The following is a 19,164-nucleotide window of genomic DNA, read 5'->3' as shown; positions in this document are numbered from 1 at the left end:
CGTCACCCCGCTTTGCCTCCCGGCTGTGGGCGGGGTGTCGCCGCCTTCGGGCCGCCGCCGGGGCGGGCCGGGCCGGGCCGGGGGGGATGGCGGGGGAGGAGGAGGAGGAAGGGGGGGAGCGGGGGGTGTCATGCCGAGAGCGCGCGTCGCAGCCCGCCAGGCCGCGGCCCGACCCGCACCCCGGGGCGCAGCCCGCCGCTCTCCGCCGCGCCCCCAGGCAGGCGGCCCCGCTTCCCGCCGGGCCCGGGGCAGCCGCGGCCCCGGCAGCAGCCAGCCGCGGCCCGGGCGGGGGGAGAGCAGGGGGGAAGGAGAGCGGAGCCCTCTCCGCCGCTTAGAGGAAGGGGGAAGGGAGGGGGGAAAGTTTAGCGGAGGGTGTTTGAATTAGGAGTTATCCCTAAAGAGCCTTTCCCCTGCTCTGATCCAGAGGGCAGCGCTGGGAAGAGGGGGCGGCGGCGGCCAGGAGCCCTGCAACATCTGTAAAACTTGCAGGAGGCGACGGAGAGGAGCGTGCGAGAGGGGGGGAAAGCGAAGGGACAACTTTTCCGACACGTGAGTATCTCGGCGCGGTGTGTTTATTCTCCTCCTTCGGTGGCTGCGCTGAGCCAAAACAATGCCGGGCGGCAGGGCTGGGGGCAGACGGGCGGGACGGGACGGAGGGGTCCCCCCTTCCCTCCGAAAAGTGTCTAATACCAGGCGGTGGATTTAGCATTATTATTTTTTTTTCCGGTTCCCCTCCACTTCTTTTTCTCCTCCCCCCCCCCGGCTCTTTTTGTTGAGCCAAATCGGAGATGTCAGTCAGTGCGGGTGAGTCAGAAGGGATCAGATTACAAGATCACTGAAACTGATGTGGGATCCGCGCACACCCCCCCACGGCGGCAGCGGCGCGGGCTGCTCCCCGCGGGAGGCGGGTAGGGATAAAACAGCCACCAACAGCGCCCGCCGGCCCTCCTCTGCCGCCCTTGTCCCGTGTGTGCCCCGCGCGTCCCCCCTCCGCCCCGGGGAATGCCCGCCGGCCGCGGCGGGGGCCGGCTCCGCTAGCCGCGGCGGGGGGAGCGGCTGGGGGCGAGCCGCGGCGGCCCCGGCCCTCGCCCATGGGCAGCGCGGGGGCTCGGCGGCAGCGGCGGCAGGTACGTACCCACTTGGGCGAGAAGTTCTTTGTTCCCCGGGCTACTTTCTCGTCTCCCCAGCGCTCCTTCCCCGCTCCCGGGCCCCCTTCCCGCTTCCCGAACTTGGAGGCGGGGGGCGGCAGGGGGGCAGCGGGGTGCCTAACCCCCAAAATGGCAGTCACGGAGCGCGGGAGCGGAGGCTGCGGGGGGAGGCGGGGGCAGCCGCCGCTCCGGGCCGGGCCGGCGGGGCTCGGCCGGTCACGTCCCGCGGCGGAGCTGCCGATTTGCGAAGGGCAGCTGCTTCTTTTTATCCCCCCCCCCTCCTACTTTTTCTCTTCACCCGCCCTCCCTCCCCGAACAACTCCCGGGCGTTTTCACGCCCGTGAGGCGGGCCGCAAACTTCGCCGGGGGAAAGGCGCTGTCACATCTGGCGGGGTGGCGGGGCGCTCGGGGCCGGGGGGTGCGGGGGCGGCCGCGGCTCCCCACGGGCGGCCTCCCTGAGGGGAAAGCTGTGTCCCGGCCGGGTGCGGGGGGTGCGAGCGCGTTTTCCATGCGGGGGGCGTGTGCGGCGCGGCGTGGGGCGCCCGTCCTCGCTGCCGCCGCTGCTGTTGGCACTGGGTCAAGCGGGGCGGCCGGCGGCGGGCCGGGCTGAGGGCGGGAGGAGCGGGGCGGCGGCCCGCGCTGAGGCGGGAGGCGCGGGGCGTGGGGGGCCGGTGGCGGGCCGGGCCGGCAACCGCGGCCCGTCCTCGCAGTCGCGGAACTTTGACGGGTCCGAGGAGGAGCGCAGCCCACGGTGGCCGTAGTCAGCCCGTAAAGCCGGGGTGGTGACACAACTCCCGCGCCTCGGGCGGCCCGGCGCGCAGCCGCCGCTGCCCGCTCCCAAATAAATCTCGCACCACGTGAAAAGGTAAAAGGAAATCCCCGCCGGCCCTACCTCACCCCCCGAATTTTCCTTTTAACCGTCTGATGCGTAGTTTTGATCCGGTCCTGTGGGTACGTTGTCCGTGGCCTTCTGCCAGTTCGTATGTAGATATATTTATGTAAAACATTTTCTCCCAGCTCCTTGCCAGCTGTTCCGCATTTTCCAGCTGCCACTTCAGTTTGAAATGATGGACTGTACGGATCTCAAAGAGCCTTTTAGTCCAAGGTACGGATAGCTGTCCGTTTGATACACGGTGTCACGTTTTAGAGGCTACTTGGCTAGAGGAGCGTTAGGTAGCAACCCACAGCAAAAAACACTCCTCGCTGTCGCACCCCTGCTCCTTCCCGCTTGGTTTTCAAGGCTCAATAAACGTGATTTTTTTAAAGTTTTTTTTTTAAAGCTTCAGTGTGCAGACTTTATTTCTTTTGCGTGTGCTACAGAAAAACTTGGAAGCGAAAATTTTCAGGGGCCTGAGGGTATGTGGCTGATTAAATCAACAAACATTTTTCAGAGGGCACAGCTGCCCCTCTTTATAGGGCATGATGTAGGTACCTGTTTTGAAGCTGTTTAAATCGGTGGAATAGCAAGAAATCACCAAGTTTCTCAGTCTTACAAAATTGTTCTTGATGTGGTGTTCAGCGAGATTACCGATTGAAATCTGCAAGAACCGGCCTTAAGTAGTTTGAATATTTGTGCAATTGCATTGTAATTTGGAAAGGTGCCTCACTGATTGATTCCTATAATTATTTCATTTAGGTCCTTTATTAAAAATTAATAACGATCTGACAGTTTCTTAATTACATATGTCATGATTATTTTGAAGGAAGACGAATGCAGCGTTTTAAAAGTAAAGTAACCTTAAAACGTAAAAATTGCCGTGCCTGCGCTACTATTTCGGTTGAGGAGATATATATTAAAAGTAATGGTGAATGAGTTTCACAATGTAAACTGTAGGCAGCCTCCTGAGAGTTTGTTTATATAATGAAGGTTTGGGTTTAACTAGTGAGTATGTAAATACTTTCAGCTTAGTGTATAGGCCAATTCTAAAAACATAAATAATAGTAACTATGAGAGAAGGCTATTTTAAGGGGGAGGATTATGTGATTTTGAATGAGTAAGAAGAATGAGTAAGAAAAGGACTCCCTCAGAGTGTGTGTATGTATTGTTTTAAGCAGCAGTGGAAGTAAAACTGGCTTGAGGTGCCTAGATGAATGCACTCTTGCATTCTGCTAATTGCACGTGGTTTTCAGTAGGACATGCTGTTTTCTAAAGCTTTTCTGTGGAAGTACTACAGAACAAAGACATCACCTGTGTTTTCCTGCTTAAGTAACGTTTTTGGCTTGAGAAGGCATGCAGTGGCCCCGGCAGCGTTTACTGCTACAAGTAATCTGCAGTTGTGAAGGATACCTTGTGCATTTTCAAAACCAAAACCACTTTGTAATCAAGAAATTAAAGTATCGATGGTAATTTCAAAAGAAAGTAATTTCTGTTGATTTTGGAATTGGTGTTATAGAGCCAAAACACTCAAGTCTTGAGATAGCATTGTAATTTGTTCATTTTGCAGATTACTTGAATTTTTTAACAAGATAAATGTGTGCATTTGATACTGACCCATAAAAGTTCCAGTTACGCTTCCTGCCTTTTTTGGGAAAGCTGTTCCATTACCTGCACTCTGTAGCATGTTTGAATTTCAGCCTGCGAATTCCAGAAAGGAATGGTATATTTTTGTGTTGCCAGGTGTTAGTGAAAGGTTAGTCATCTTTGCCTGATAAATAAGGAATCTGATGGTTATTAAAGCAGGATTTATTTGGAGTTATGGAAGGAAGCAGTTTAATGATCGGTGTTGCGTGCACTCATCTATATGGAGACAGTAATGTACAAAGAAAAAGCAGACTTGAAGGAAAAGTGAATCAACGAGTCATGAAATCCTCAGGAAAACCTTAGTAATGGAATGTTAATGCTTTTAGACTATAGTAGATTACCTTAAAAGTCAGGCTTTTCTTCTTTATGCAATTGTTGTAAATCCCTAGCTAAAGAATACTTTGAAGAAGGGTTTAGTTTTTCTGGCACTCATATTCTGTAGTCATTCTGATTGTTTTGGAAGAGTCAAGAAATTTTCTGCCAACTTGCAGTTAGGCAATTAAAATGCTGAAATGGCTACAGAGGAAGCTTTTTATTCAACAAAAGGTTCAGCTGTAATAACGATTTCAAGTTGTATTTTAACCATAGGTTTTATAGACATCCTCCCTTTAGACTTTGTCATTTTTATATGGGAATTGATTTGTTATACTTCAAAATCAAATAAAATGAGACAGAATAAACAAAAATAGGGCCTGGGTACTGCTGCAAACTTTTCAAGTTCTTGCAGTGCATTTTTCATCTTTACTTTTATTTGATAGGTCTGTGAAATAGAGCTGTAGACTGGCAAAGACTTTAAATGAAATTTCACACTTTGATGATTTTTTTTAAACTTTGATATATTGACAGCAAAAGGAGCTGCAAAGCTTTTATATAACTTGAGCAGTAACGCCAAGCAGCAGTCAAACGTCTCTATGCATTTGTGTTTAACTGCAGAAGAAAAACATGTCCATGGGCAGTAGAGGGTTCTTATCAACTCCCTAATCCCAGATCCCAGCAAACCTTGAGGGCATGCCTCAGATCTTGCTGAAATCATTGTAGACTCTCACAGTTTGCAGATTAAGTATGCTATGTGTTCCTGGCTCCAACAACAGTTTTATGAGCTCACTAAGCTTCCTGTTTTAAGATCCTTTTCTGAAGTTTTTAGGAGCTGCTAAAGGCGATGCTGTCTATGGCAAGTGGTACTTGTTAATTTAGGGACACTTCGGATATTTCATTCTGTCTGTCAAAACAGCTAAAATTGCTATTTTTGCGTTGGAAGTCGAGTTGCACTGGAGGGAAAAAAAAAGAGCTCCATTAAAGAGGGATTCTGTTTTAACGTGTTTGTCAGTACACAAGGTTACAAAGTTTATACGAGGCTTGATTTGTTTTATAGGGGCTTGACTTTGACTGGGCTCTTAAAAAGGAGACTTTTTCAGTTGTAATTCTGAGTACAATGCAGCTTTTAGTACATAATTTCTGAGCCTCTTTTAACCAATTGTATTTGTAGCAGCTCATTAAACATACCTTTGAAGTTCTGGTTCTCCTTTAATTTTCAAAGAAGGGAAAATGTATTCTGCCAAGGGTGTGAATTTCAGTGAATCAGGTAGTTAACCCTGGGATTTGTTGACCCTTCTGAAGGGATGGTTTTGCACCTCAAATTCAGTGTCCGATCTTCTTTTCTAGCTGCTAAATAGTTAACTCTTATGTTTTATTCACTGTAATCATGTTTATGTATTTGGTGTAATAGTTTTAATTAAAAAGGAAAATACTTATTGTCCAACAACATGTGTCATGTTATTCCCAAGAGAACTTGAGCCAATTTTGTGCTAAAGGTTATTCAATGAATGAAATTTTGAAAGCCCATTTGTCAAGGTACTGCACGGTTTCTGTTAGTTTTCAACCCCCAAATTCATTGTCTGCATGGCCCAGTCATTAGTCATCAGTGTATTAGTGCTGCCTTCAGGCAATGCTGCCCAGCACTTCTTCACACCATTATAACTCTAAAAGTGTACTCTGCCGACTGGTAGAATTACTGCTCTGATTTCCACTTGGCTGGGTTTGAGGTAAGTCCCCTCCCTACCTTCCAGCTCACTCTAATCCCTGCTTTCTTTTAAGGCAGCTTTCTGCAGAGATTTAGGGGAAAACTTTCTTAAAGGTTGTGCTGGCATCATACTGTGGTTTTGTTGTGGTATACACTGTACATACAAATTGTACCTGCGATACCTTAAATGTATTAAATTGGCTGCTGATCTGAAGAGTTGGTTTCACTCTCTTTAAGAGCAAAACAAGAAACGAGACAATACGTTGATTTGAAAAATGCCTGCAAAATTATTTCCATTACAACAAGGGATGTACTAATTAGGATAGAATGCGTTTGTCTCTAAATAGTTGCTGGGTGTCAGAACTGATAGTATCAGAATCCACTACCAAGAGGTCTGATTGAATAATTTTCTTAGCTGAAGTTTCCACTCTAATGTCAAGTTATTTTTTGCAATCATTGCCAAGGCAATTAATCCTTTTTTTTTTTTTTTTTTTTTTTTTTCTCCAATGATGCTCAAAATACTGCTCTGTTCTTTTGGTATCTGATATTTAGGTCAGGGCTAAAAGACCCCAGTAACCTTTTGGTGGTGTAGAGCTGGACATCCCCCAGCTATGTTTGCTGCTTCGTATGATGCGGTTTTCTTTACATACAAATCTATTACTGTCAAGAAAACCAACTGTGTGTAAAGAATACTTCATCCCACTGCTGAGTGAAGCCTTCATTAGATAAGATGTATGAATACCTGAAACCAAATAGTCAGAAACACAGATCAAGTTAGTGTCACTTCAGTACCATGTCTGCTGTTCTGAACCATGTATATTAAAATGAAATCTTAGTGCTACCGATTCTTAACTAACAGGAGGTGGTTCGATGTGGTTTTGCTTGACCCCTCAAAAAAAAAAAAAAAAAAAAAAAAGGATGCTTTTTCTTGGGAAGTGAGACAGCTGTATAATTCTGTGCTTACACTATTTGAACAGGGTCAGTGGATTGTGAAGTAATTTATACTGCAGCAGTTCAGAATTGTCCTGTCATTTTTTGTCACAAAAATGTGAAGGAGTCATGATGCAGTTTTACTACTGCTATGAGACAGGTGTAAAACCTAAAGTAAACTGTAAAAGCTGGAGATAAAGTTTTATAAAGTACCTTTCACACTTGAAGTTCTTCCTGGATATATGGAGCTCTTTTACGTGTTAAAACATCTGTGTTGGGTTAGAACGTGAAATTCTGGATGAAGGCATCCTTTAACCTGAGAGTATGCTGAGAAGATAAACAGGCTTCCAGGAATGGGACTGGTGATAAAAACATGGCACTTTCAAAAACAGTCTACTTGACTTCTTTAATCTTGTTTTAAAATGCTAATTGTTAAATATGGGATACAGTCTTGTCTTCTTTCATTTGCATATCATAGGTTGGGAACAGAAGGCACATCTTCTTAATAAATGTATATTAAATATGTTCTTCCTTGAGCTCAGTTCCTGTGTAGATTGACGTTGATATATAGATCTAGTTTTGATTCTAAGGAAACTTTCATCTGTTTGGATTGATGAGATAAAGCAAGAAGTGTGAAGGAAGTGGTCATGCCATTGGAATTCACGTTTAGCTCTGGTGCTCTAAATTAGAATATTTCTGCATTTTTCTGTGGCAGTTGCAGTGCCTTCTTATTGATGAACTAAATAAATTGTGATGCAAAGCACACCCATTACAGATGTTTGTAATTTGCTTTACCAAGCTGTTTGTCGACAAACTGGCAAGAAGGGAAAGAAGAAAACATCCTGCATCATCACCGTAAGTGGTCCTAGTGCTAATGACAATATCAGCAGAGGAAGTTGTAGGCTATGTTATCAACACAGCAACTCTTGCCAGTCATTCTCTTCTCTGCATATCCCTGTCCTTCCAATCTTGAGCATATGAATGCTCTGATTCAGGTTCTGTGTTTTACAGAAGGAAGTCACTGTGCTGTTATTTAAGTTTGTTTTGGATTTAATGCTGCTGAATTCCTGAAGAACGATAGGGGCAAAAACCGAGTGTAGGCTTGGTAGGGAAGTTGGAAGTGTCACTGCTCATTTTAAACTATTGCTACAAACATTAAAGTCCACAGTAGATTTCCCTCCCCCCCCCCCCCCCCCCCCCCCCCCCCCCCCGTGCTAATTCTTTTACAGCTAATCTTACTTTGACATAATTATTAGAGTTTTTCCTGTTGCAGAGTTTGAAGCACAAGGACACGTAGGACTGCAAACCAAGCAGTAATGCAGCTTACTGTGAATTTTCTAGCAATATGAGGCAGTTTAAATGGCAAGAGTTCTGGTTTCTTAAGGGTAACTGCATTATGGGTTTTAAACCCATCGCCCACCATAAATATATTTACAGATTTGGAGACTTGAGAAATATGTGGCACTTCCTATATTTTAAGAAATAACCTTTGTTCTTTCCGTTGTCTGTGTTTAGATAGTTTGTAAGAGAGTCAAAATGAGGAGTAAAGAAACCCAAGACCATGTAATTAAAATAACAGATGCTTAGATGTAGAGTTAATGACCTGGTTTGTTTGTTTGGTTTTGGTTGTGGGATCTGGGTTTTTTGGGGGGGGTTGGGTGGGGTTTTTTTTGGTTTTTTTTTTTTTTGTTTTTGTTTGTTTGGGGTTGTGGTTTTGGTGGGGGTTTTTTTTTTTTTTTTTTTTTTCATTTTAAAGTTCATTTACTCTAAAGGCTCTTGGATAATGAATGGTTTATGAATTTTTACCTCAGAGGATACATCATATCTGAAATGTAAAGCCACTAAGATGTGTTGTAAGTTCTGACTCTGAATCCCTCAGCTTTGTGTTGGGTGTCCCCAAACAACTTTTGTGAAGGATGGGCTGGTTGGATATGGACAGTTTGACCTGAATCCTTCAGTGTTTTTATCCATTAAATTCTGTTTACTGGGTAAGAAACTATGAATCACTTCTTTCCTGGCAGAAAGCTGTTTTATTTAGATACAGAGGTTAATCTGTTGAAGTAATATTAAAAACATTTAATTGGGGTTATTCTTAACAGCTTTCTAAATCCCGTAACAAAAGTGGAGATAATCTACTTCTAAGAGTATGTGGGTGATGTGTATTAAAAGCAATTGAGGTGCTGCCTGAGTAGAAAGTGCCACTTAGTGATCTTACAGAGTGTTTTAAATATTTTCAGAACTTTTGATAATCCAGTTTATCTGTAACAGAAGGATGTAAGCAAATGTAATTCCTCTGGAGTCAAGCAATTACTACACTTGATCAGTAGTTCAGTGTATGCTGTAGAGTAGTTTCTCACTTAGGATCTTAATCACGAGGATACTAATAGCACTGCTTTGCCTAGCTGATTGCCTTTGTGTTTGTGATCCTGCATTATTGTTGCCACAAGCTATTTAACCTATCAGGAACAGATCAGATCATCATTAACCAAGCTTTAGGCCTAGTTGTTTTTCAGTCTTCATGGGGGGAAGAAATCAAAGGAATGTAACACAGGAAAAGACAGCAGATAGTAATGAATTTGGAAAGATTGTATTAATACATGTGGTGCCCTGTAACTTCGGGTATTTTTTAATTTCAAGCAACAAATCCACTTATCTGATTCTGTCTGGGAGGTGGTTGCTTTTTCTTTTTCTCTTCCTTTCTAATTTTACTTTGCATTTGAGAACAGATTTAGAAGTATGCAGTCAGCAACTAGTGCATATATAGATTATGTGTGTAATTTGAAGGGAGATAAGTATTGCAAAGTATAAGATACCTTTTTTTCCCAACCTATTAATGGTTTGTTGTGGTTTTATGTATAGTGGATATAAGACTATTATTTGTGCTGTTTGTGTCGGTCTTAATCCTGTTGTGGCCAGTTGTCTCAACAGGGAGGAATCTGAAAAAAATTTGCCCAGGAGCATTTAGTGGAGGCTGCAGAATTCTGGTTTAGCTTACAAAGAACTGAGAAAAGATAAAACTATTTTAAAAAACCGTGTAATATTTAGAGTAGTTCCTATGGCTATTATAAAAATGGTGAGATCTACCAAGAGGTTAATGTGACAACTGGAAGATAATTCTTAAAACGTCTGAGCACTTGTGTATTTTTCAGCAAGTGCTGTCAGGGTAACTTAGTGCAGCTTTGCCAGCAGGTTTGATGGAAAGCAATGCTGAAATCTAGGTGGATTTTGGAAGTTAAATGTACCTGAATCAAGCCTTTATAAATCAGTGTGAAACAGCTCCTGTATAATAGCTTAAGATTGTCTCATGTAAATTTTGCATTTGAATGTATCTGAACAAGACACGTTTTTTTTTTATCCTTAAGTGATCCCAAGGAACAGTGTAACCAGTTTTGATAAAATTGATGAAGGGTCCTATATGGTTGAGAGAGACTGTAATTTCCTGATTGTTCTTCATGTCTCCCCTTGTGTTTTTCACTTTCATACAGTTGTGCTGTTCAAGATGTATTGTATCCCCAAAGACTGCTTCCAGTAGTGTGGATCAAAGTAGTACCTATGAATGCCCTAACTACCCAGAGTCTTTTCTGAAAAATTAAACCTGCTATGTTTGCTTGCACGCTGATTGGGGTACTCTGGTTGCTGATGGCAATCAGGATGAACTTCCCTACTGCTGATGTAATGATGATGAATGCTGTGACACTGCTATTTCAGACAGCTCTTCTCAGCGGATGCAAACCACTTGTTAATGAATTGAATACAACTACAAGCAGCATCGAATAAAACAGGAAAAGGATTTATTTATTTACTTATTTATTTTCAATGTCCCCAACACATTAGAAGATATCTCCCTCAAAAAATACAACAAATAAAGGCAGGAGAAGGTTTAAGTTCACAAGAAACATAAACCAGTGTAACATGCAGATTGAGAATTTTAGATGCTAATTGCTGCCCAAGCAGGACTGAAGCACGTAGTCTTGTTGAAGTCAGTGGGCCTATTCCTGTGAATAAAGATTTGTATGAGCTGATCTTTAAAACTAATGTATGCAATATAAATGCAATGATTTAAAAAATAATTCAGAGAGGAGGAGCACAGAGCTGAAGATTTCTTGGAAAATCAAAGTGTATGTTCAGAAGGGGTCATGTTTCCTGCTCTTCCAGGCAGAGGGCTGTTCCACTGGTTTCGGTTGGTTGGCACTGTGAGTAAATGAACAAAAAGATTTTTTTGCTCCCCAGTATATTAATATGATTATTTTTACTACTGTGAGGCACACTTTTATGACCAGCATACATAAGGGCCGGAAATTATATAATTTCAAATTGCTTGAAAGAATTTTTTTGTTTGAAGTATGCTTCCAACGTACTGTCATTTGTTGAAACTATTTTAAAAGAGAGAGTTTTCCTCATTTAACTAGTTCATTCCAGTAGCTTGTTCCTAAAATTCCTCCAATTTAATATGCAATTGGTGAAAGTTTACATTTGTGGTATATAGAGACACACCTGCAGGCAGGTTACTGTTTTGAGAGGGATTACGTTTAAAATGGGGATCTGGAATTAATTGTGCAGTGGGTTCAGGCTTTAGGGAAATTACAAAAGGTTCAAGCATGGTTGAATGGGAAAAAGCCATGAATGTTTGCTTTCAGGAAGGAATGTTTATCCCTCTATTTACCTATGAAAGTTCAGGCTTTTGCCCATATACTATTATAGCATTTTCTTGCCATTCATATGCACATGGAGATGCTGTATAGCTGACAGAAGCTAGCTTTCTGTTTTTTTGAAAGCATTGCTCCTTGCTGCAGAATATTGTTTCAGGCCTGGGGGCAGGAACAGGGAAGTCACTGACCCACATGCTGGGGACAGCCGTGTACACCATAATATAAACTACTTTGTATTTTAATGTGAGGACGTCGTCAGGCTGGCTCGTTTTTGGAATGCTTTTTGATAGGGGTTAGCAGACAGTAGAAAGAAATTGTCATCGTGTCCCAGATGTTTGTTTGTTGGGTTTTTTTTGTAGACTGCAATTCTTATGTTTCAGTACAATTTTTGAAGGGGAATTATTCTAGAAGATACGTGTGTCTGGTTTGTGGTTTCAACTTGGGCTTAAATTTGTCTTCAGGAAGAAAAAAATGAAAAGGTTTTTGGGGCACCATATTGATTTCCAGTTGACCGCTTCCCTATTGGGCATGCTTGGCAAACCATACCAAAACATGTACCTCTGATTATTAGTCCTGCTGTCTCTCCTGGCTTTCCTTACTTTCCCAGCTGTGCATCCCACCAGGTAGTTGGTATGGCACTGAGTGTAACTGGAGCTGCTGGAATTCTTGCAGATGCCCTTGCCACATGTGCGGGTTGGGAGCGGAGGATGGAAGGCACAGGAGGAACATCTGCACAGCTGGGGCCGATGGCTCCTTGTGGGGGGTGTAGAGCCAAGTAGGAAAGTCTACTCTTGTGGTGTTCCCTCTTCCACACTGACATGAATAAAAGCAGCCTTCTGGATGTAGACTAAGCAGAAATGAACCAGAACAGGTACCAAGAGCAGATGTTTATATTAGCTCATGGCCAATTCTGCAATTTTCTGACCAGAAATTCACTTTAAGCTGCTCCTTTAGTCATCTGTTCTGTACTGTTGTCCATGCTAGGTAGCGTAAAACAGGAAAGTGATAGAGAGTGGTGGGAAGTATGGAATTATGTCTACTAGTCTTCCATCCATTAGAGAAAACAACCCCAAAGCACCCAAAATCTCATTGGTAGGCTGTTGGGGAAAGAAAAAAAAAATAGCCGAGAGAATGGATGGCTGCTAGTCTGAGCAGCCCTGTGTTGCGCTTGAATTGCAGGTGATCCAAAGATGCTTCTTAGGAGATTAAAGCTGTGTTAACTCCTTACACTACTTTCATCTCCTTTCTTTTCTGAGTAGTGGTAGGATCAGATTGTAACAGAGGTCCTATCTTGCCGTGGTGGAGATAAGTGAGGGCTTCTTGCTCCTCTCTGCACAGGCAGCTGTGTAACAGGCAGTGGTGAAACTGCTGTTATACCTGTCATCATTTTTGTCACCTTTGTCTAAATGTTTCAACTCTGCTGGCCTTGTGAAACAGGCGGTACAGTATGTGGCTTCTTCCTTTCTTGTCGAGTAGGCAGCATAATTGTTTTCTTTCATGATTTTTAGCCAAAAAAAACAGGCTTGAGAACCAAGGATGGAAGAAGATGGGGGAAGTTCTGCAGCTTCCCCTTCCAAGCTCTCAAAGTCAAACTCTAATGTAAATGAAGATGCTGCTTGAATAGCAGAGTTGGCTCTTAGGAGGCAAAACAGAAGAAAGATAACCACAACTGAAAATGTATAGCTTTTAAAATTACTTCAGAGACAGCATTGAAAGTTATTATTTTTAGAGAATATTAAATAACTCAAAGGAGGGTAGTCAGAGCACAGAATGGTACATTGGACTCCTTCATGTAATGGCTGGAGGCTGGGTAGAGGCAGGTTTTGGTGTTCAGTGTGGCCAGGGCTCTACAGTGGAAACAAGCATGTTCTTGTCAGCGTGGAGTGAACAGCTTCGCAGCTGTGCCAGCCTCCTATAATTGCTGCTAATGCAAGGGATTGAAAAGCCTTATGTATGTATATCATAACTGACCAAAGCTGTGGGTGCTCTTGGATGAGGTGTGCAAGGGGAAAGGGGGAGAAAGTGTGAGAAATTTGGAAAGGTGCTACTTACAAAGCTCATATGAGATCTTTCCTCAAGGAGCTCTGTGCAGTGCTGGCTACAAGTGAGGCTGTTGCAGGTTGAGTATTGTTAGATCTCTCCTGTGTCCTATTTGAACACACCTGACATTCCCCTTTGTGTTCTGGTAGGAAGTCATTTTGCAGATCACAAGAGTATTTATAGCACTTTCAAAGGCAGATCTTGAAAGTACTTTACCGTGGCAGGCAGAGCTTTGTTTTTCCTGGTTTTAGCAAGAAAGAAACTCAAGGGAAGAAAAATGCCTTGCCAAAGGTTAGACCAGTAGACCAGTGGCAGAGAGTGTCTGATATCTAGTCCAGTTCCCTGGCTGTGCTGCCTAGCTAAATAATGATTTGTTTAGTGATTGAGCTGTTCTTTGATCCCTACTATATAACAATGAGGCTTTGGAGGGGTTTATTGTGCTATTAAAAAGAACTCCTACTAGGGAGGTGGGAAGAGGAAGGTTTACTAGACAGCTGTGTTTGTGATGAATTGGCTTTGTAGCCTTTTTTGGGGGTGGATTTTTTGTTTTTGTTTTTGGTTGGGTTTTTTTGACTGTCGGAATTGGGCAAACAATGTTGCTAATGTAATTACACTTCATTATAGTTTACTTTGTGGCTTGTTTTTTATTTAATTTAAATGTTGTTCTAGAACACTGCAACTTCCTTCTCTTTCAGACCCCTTTAGCTAATGACTCGGTGCTCCTCAGAACTGAAAACACTCTCTCTTTATTTATTATTTTTTGTTGTTGTTGTTGCCTAGGATTGTGTTGAAATTACTGAGGTACCGAGGTAGTTTAGTTCTAAGCCTGGTGTGTGCTGAATATTGGTGATTTGTGTAAAGCTTACTTGGACAGACTGGTGTGCATCAAGCTAAGCTGCAGACCAGTGCTTGGAAATGCTTGTGTTCTTTACAGCCCAAGATCCCTGCAGTCTTGGGGCCTGGCATGGGTACACTGCTTTACAAGCAGCGTTACCCTTTCAGAAGCTTGTGAGCTTCTTGGGATTATGTCAGGAATGTAAAAGCTCTGAGAATAAGGAGAAGTGATCTGCAGGGTATAAAATGAATGTATTACTGGAGATGACATACAACAGCCAGGAAAGGCAGAATAACCAGACACACACCTCTGCAGAGTTTTCCATTTTCAGCATTTTCCTGCAAAAGAAGGTGATCTCGTTATCTGCCACTAGCAATATTTGCCTTTCCCCGTGGTTTTCGGGTTGTTGCTCCAATGCACTTTTGTTTGAGTTAGATTTCTGAACAAACAAAGTGAGAGGTGTTTACACTGGTAGGACAAGGTGTAGAGATAGACAGGATAATTCTTGTTGCAGTGTTTTCGGATAGCATGAATGTTGAAAATTAAATATTTGGCTTCTATAGTCAACATGAAGGTCTGTCTGGGTTTCTTTTGCGTTTGGAACAATGCTGTAGACATAGTATAAACGTACTGGCTTTTTTCCCTTGGGTCCATTAAAACCCTACAGACTTGAAAAAAATGGACCTACCCATCAAGCAGCGTAGTGATTTGTGATGCTTATTCTCTTCAAAGGCAAATATACTTATTTTTGGTGTTAGTGTTTCCTTAAATTCCTCAGGAATTCATGCGTGGAAACATGATTTGATGGGCATCCAGAAATGGCCTGTGGACCGCTAATTCAGTTGTGCTGCAGGCTCTTCTTCAGGTGAGAGGTGTGAGAGGTTTTGGGCTGTGCTTTCCAATAGTATTTAAAGTTTGTGATTCTCTTATTTCATTCAGGTATTAGTACAAGGAGAGCTGAAGTAATGAGAAGTCATCATGGAGGCGCAGTCCCATAGCTCTACCACGACAGAGAAGAAAAAAGTGGAGAATTCCATCGTGAAATGCTCCAGTCGAACAGATGTCAGTGAGAAAGCTGTTGCCTCCAGCACAACTTCCAATGGTGAGTAACAGCAGGGATTTACTAGCAGCCAAACCTACAGTAATTTTATGTTCACTGCATTCCTTGTGAATTGAGCATTTGCACCTGGATCAGTGTTTGTTCTAAGGAAAGGCTAAAAAAAATGAACTAGGGGGGAGGGTGGTGGGGTGGTGGAAAGTGGTAGGGTACAATAAGGCCTGTTTTGGCATCAGGCATAGTCTTTTTCTTCCAGATGTTCTAATTTGAGATGTAAATGTGCTAAGTTATTTATTATAGGAAGTTCCTGTTTTTGGCATTTTGGAAATTGTCTTGATTAGCCTGACAGGGCTTGTGAGTGCTTTGCATTTGGCCATTGAAATCTCTTACACTAATTAGATAATTAGTTATTACAAAAGAGACAGAAGTAGCTCTGTCAAAATTAATGGCAAAGGTTTTTTTTTTCTTCTCTTCTTTTACAAATAAACTTGTTCTTTGCAAAGAGCTGCCCCCACCTCCCCGAAGTTCTTTAATGGCTGGGGACAAAACATCAAGCTAAGAGTGTATCCTCTTGTGAATTCATTTCAAAGTTGTGAATGTACAGGCTGTAGATTTGCAAAAGTGGAGTAATTTGTTTAATTCTCCCCAGAGATTACCTCACTTGATAATTTTACATACTTTCTGCCTCTTTGGACAGTGTGTAATCCCAGCGCTGGCCTTTTTATTGTAAGAGGTCTGAGCCTGTTGGTCTGTACTAATGCAGGAGTTTTGCATTGGGAAAGAAAATTGCTTGAAAAGGTGTGGGCAGAGTTTAGACCTGTGGATTTTGGGTAACTGCAGATTAACTGTTGTTTTTTGCAAATCAATTGAATAGTGGCTCAAAACAGAAGATGTCTTTCTGCATATTTTGGAGTCCTGGTGTGTTCCTGGCAAAACATTTTCTGTTCACCCTTTTTTGCTTCCATCATGCTCACTCATCTGGGCTTGTGGTCCAGGTCAGGTTCTCACTTTGATATCTTGAATAAACGTTTTTGCTTTCTCAAAGAAACATGTATCTCTCACTAGACTAAAGCAGAAAATACATGAATCCTACCGTCATACTAGAGGGGAATGAATCTCTTTGGGTCAGTAAAAATTAGATGGCACATGTCCCAGTGTCCTTCTGTGTGACTGAACTTCAGATTCAAAGCAAACTCAGCACCTGCTGACCTACTAGTTGAAGTTGATCCCCACGAGAGTATAGAGACTCTTGAGCAGCTATGGAAAAAGTTGCATCAGTTTTCTAAGGCATATGAAATTAGATCCTCAGCTGGTGTAAGTCAGCATAGATCCGTTGCTGTCAATAGAATTACAGTGGTTCACATTCGCTGAAGAGCTCCTCATTGTATTTTATCCCACTCCCCCCATCCCCCACCCCCGATAATAGGATTTTCCACATTGGCCCAAATTTTCAAACAGATGCACGCTTAAACACACATGCATATTCTTTGATGTGTCGGGGGTTTGTACTCAAACTCAATATTGTCACATACTGTTTGGGCTAGCTTTAACGTAATTGTAAAGCATTTAGATTTAGAAGGCTGAAAGCAAATACTTTTCTCCCTCTATTCTACCTATCAGCCTTAGCGGTAAATATTAGTTCTTAACTACCTGCTTCATCTAGGTGGTGTATGACTGCGTGTCAGGGGCATCAAACTCCTAAGAGATGGAATAATTCTAAGTCTAATGAATGACTAGAAATTTTTGTCACTGGAATTGTCTCTTATTGATGGAATGAGATGCTAATGTAGTACACATCCTGGGGACTGAGGCTGCATTTGGTTAAGGTAATGACAGTTACCTTTGTTTTCAGTGGATAAGGGTTGGTCTTATTAGTCTTTGTATTTAGGGAAATTACCAGGATCTGCAAGGTTTGGGTTTCTAATCCACCTTCACGTACAGCCAAGCAAACTTTTCAGAGATACAGGGTTGGGTTTCAAAGGGATGAAAAATTCCATTCCTTCCTGGATATGAAAATTCTCCTCTTAGTGTACAGGATCCATGGAGCATGTACCAAAACAAATACTAATATGAAGACTTTAGGAACTTAAACATGAGTTTTACTATTGCAATGTTTTAAAAGTTTTGCTTCTTGCAGATGTTATTGTCATGATAATGAATTTTGGTTACAAGGACCAATTTGCATGAAAGCTGGAGCTTATGTGGAATTTGCATCTTTTGTTCTTTAATGCTGGAATGAGTATTACTACAGGAACATCATCAGTTGATATAAGACACCACTCCTACAAAGCATGCAGCTTTTGTTGATTCAGTGCCTCTTTTTTTGCAGAGGGCTGTGGTAATGTTAAATGGTTGTGATTTGCATTTGAATGCTCTGTTAAACAAGGTAAGATACCCTTAAAAATAACAAAAAGACAGAATGATCCTTGCTGTTTTTGTCAGAAGACTGTGCTGTCATTACAGAGCAACATCTGCCTATCATACCAGTGTCACCCCATAAGCATGTCTAATTTCAGTGCTTCTCTCCAGAATGACAGGTTAATTAGCAAAGTTTGCAGGGTAACATGTATTGAGTGGCAGCTGTCTGAGGTATGATGTAGAAACTAGTATTTTCTCAGTAGCTCTGCTGTCTTCTGGAGTCAGAACTTGGATCATAAATAGATCGAAAGCTGTTAGTTGTAGGTTTTATGCAGAGCTTACAATCTTGAAGAAACAAAGAAAATGCCGTTTTTTCAGCAGCTCCCAAAAGTGAGGAACACGCCCAGGAGCAGAACCTGCATTAAAATGAATACTGAGTGTAGAAAACTTTTAAATCATGCGATGTGCAAACTTTATTGAAGATCCTAGTGTAAACCTAGGCGCAAGGAAAAGGAAATGGGAAAGGTGACCTGGAAGGGCAGCTGGCGTGTTAACCCTAGCTATGCAATGCAAGTTACGAGGCACAGACTTGTGAGTGCCCCTTGGAAAGCATCAGCTGCACTGTAGACTCAAACATTAAGCAAGCATGGGCCATGGTTTATATGTTAGCCACTTCTGCTGAGTTCCTGTCATTACTTAATATGAAAAAGATTTCTGCTGCACTCACCTAACTACAAACTCTGACTATATTCCTTGCACTGTGTTAGATAAGGGCCTGCCAGTGTTTCCATTCTAAACCCCAAATTTCAGGGATTTATAACTAAGCCATTAAAATGTGCTCCAGGCCGAAACATGTGGGGAAGGTCTTAGTGCTGGAGCAAATTAAAACTTCTTTTAAAATACATGTGATCAAAAAAGTAAAACAAAAATTTTAAAAATTGTAATTTGTAATAACTAACAAAAATCTTGGGTGCACTTTGATCGCCAGTGGGACTTTGTAATTTGGGACCCCTCTGGCATTGTTTTGAATTCATTTTTGCAAGCTTTTGATTTTTTTTTTCTCATTTGTGTTTCAGTTTGTGTATCTCAACCAAACTAGATGCAGTTTGCTAAGATATGTTTCTTTGCAAATTGTCCCTTTTACTCCTTCTTTGTTTGACTGCTATATTTACTGCTAGGCTAATGTGCAAGGAGGGAAAAGCTGCTAAAGAAAACGAGATGTTAATTCACAAAAGGCTGTATGAATAAAAAAGGTTATGCTAGGGTATAAAGTAAGCTTACTTTTGTGTATCGTGTGATTTGATAACCTCAGGCTGATCTGCTTTGAACAACAACGAATAAATAGAGTGTTCATGTCAGGACCATGTGACTGGTATTATATTGGAGTAATGAGGCCAGTGTCCTGGACTGCCTTGCTGCCATGGTGCCATCGTGTCAGGCCTTGACTCTCACATGTGCATCCCAGCCACTTTTCTGGAGACAAAGCAGAAAGGCCCTATTCTCTACCATGTTGGCGCGTGGATTTAGGTCATTGTCCTCAAAGCTGCTGCACATACACATAGATTTCTGTCAAGTTGTGCAAGGAATGGCTTTTTGAAGAGAGGTA

The 19,164-nt window shown here is 42.5% G+C and overlaps 1 protein-coding gene across 2 annotated transcripts in view; it reads left to right on the top strand.

Moving 5' to 3' along the window:
• Positions 1-380: 380 nt before the first annotated feature.
• Positions 381-19,164, top strand: part of GLI3 (GLI family zinc finger 3) — a 215,689-nt gene continuing 196,905 nt past the window's right edge. For both annotated transcript variants that reach the window (XM_040593148.1, XM_040593147.1), the window contains exons 1-2: positions 381-549; positions 15,083-15,245. In XM_040593148.1, the coding sequence (XP_040449082.1) occupies positions 15,122-15,245 (124 nt within the window). In that variant the 5' untranslated portion in view covers positions 381-549; positions 15,083-15,121. The remainder of the gene's footprint in view (positions 550-15,082; positions 15,246-19,164) is intronic.

This window comes from Falco naumanni, chromosome 4 (genome assembly GCF_017639655.2).
Source record: "Falco naumanni isolate bFalNau1 chromosome 4, bFalNau1.pat, whole genome shotgun sequence".
In the NCBI taxonomy this organism is placed as follows: Eukaryota; Metazoa; Chordata; class Aves; order Falconiformes; family Falconidae; genus Falco; species Falco naumanni.
The sequence above is the reverse complement of the archived record's forward strand: the minus strand, read 5'-3'. Positions and strand labels throughout refer to the sequence as shown.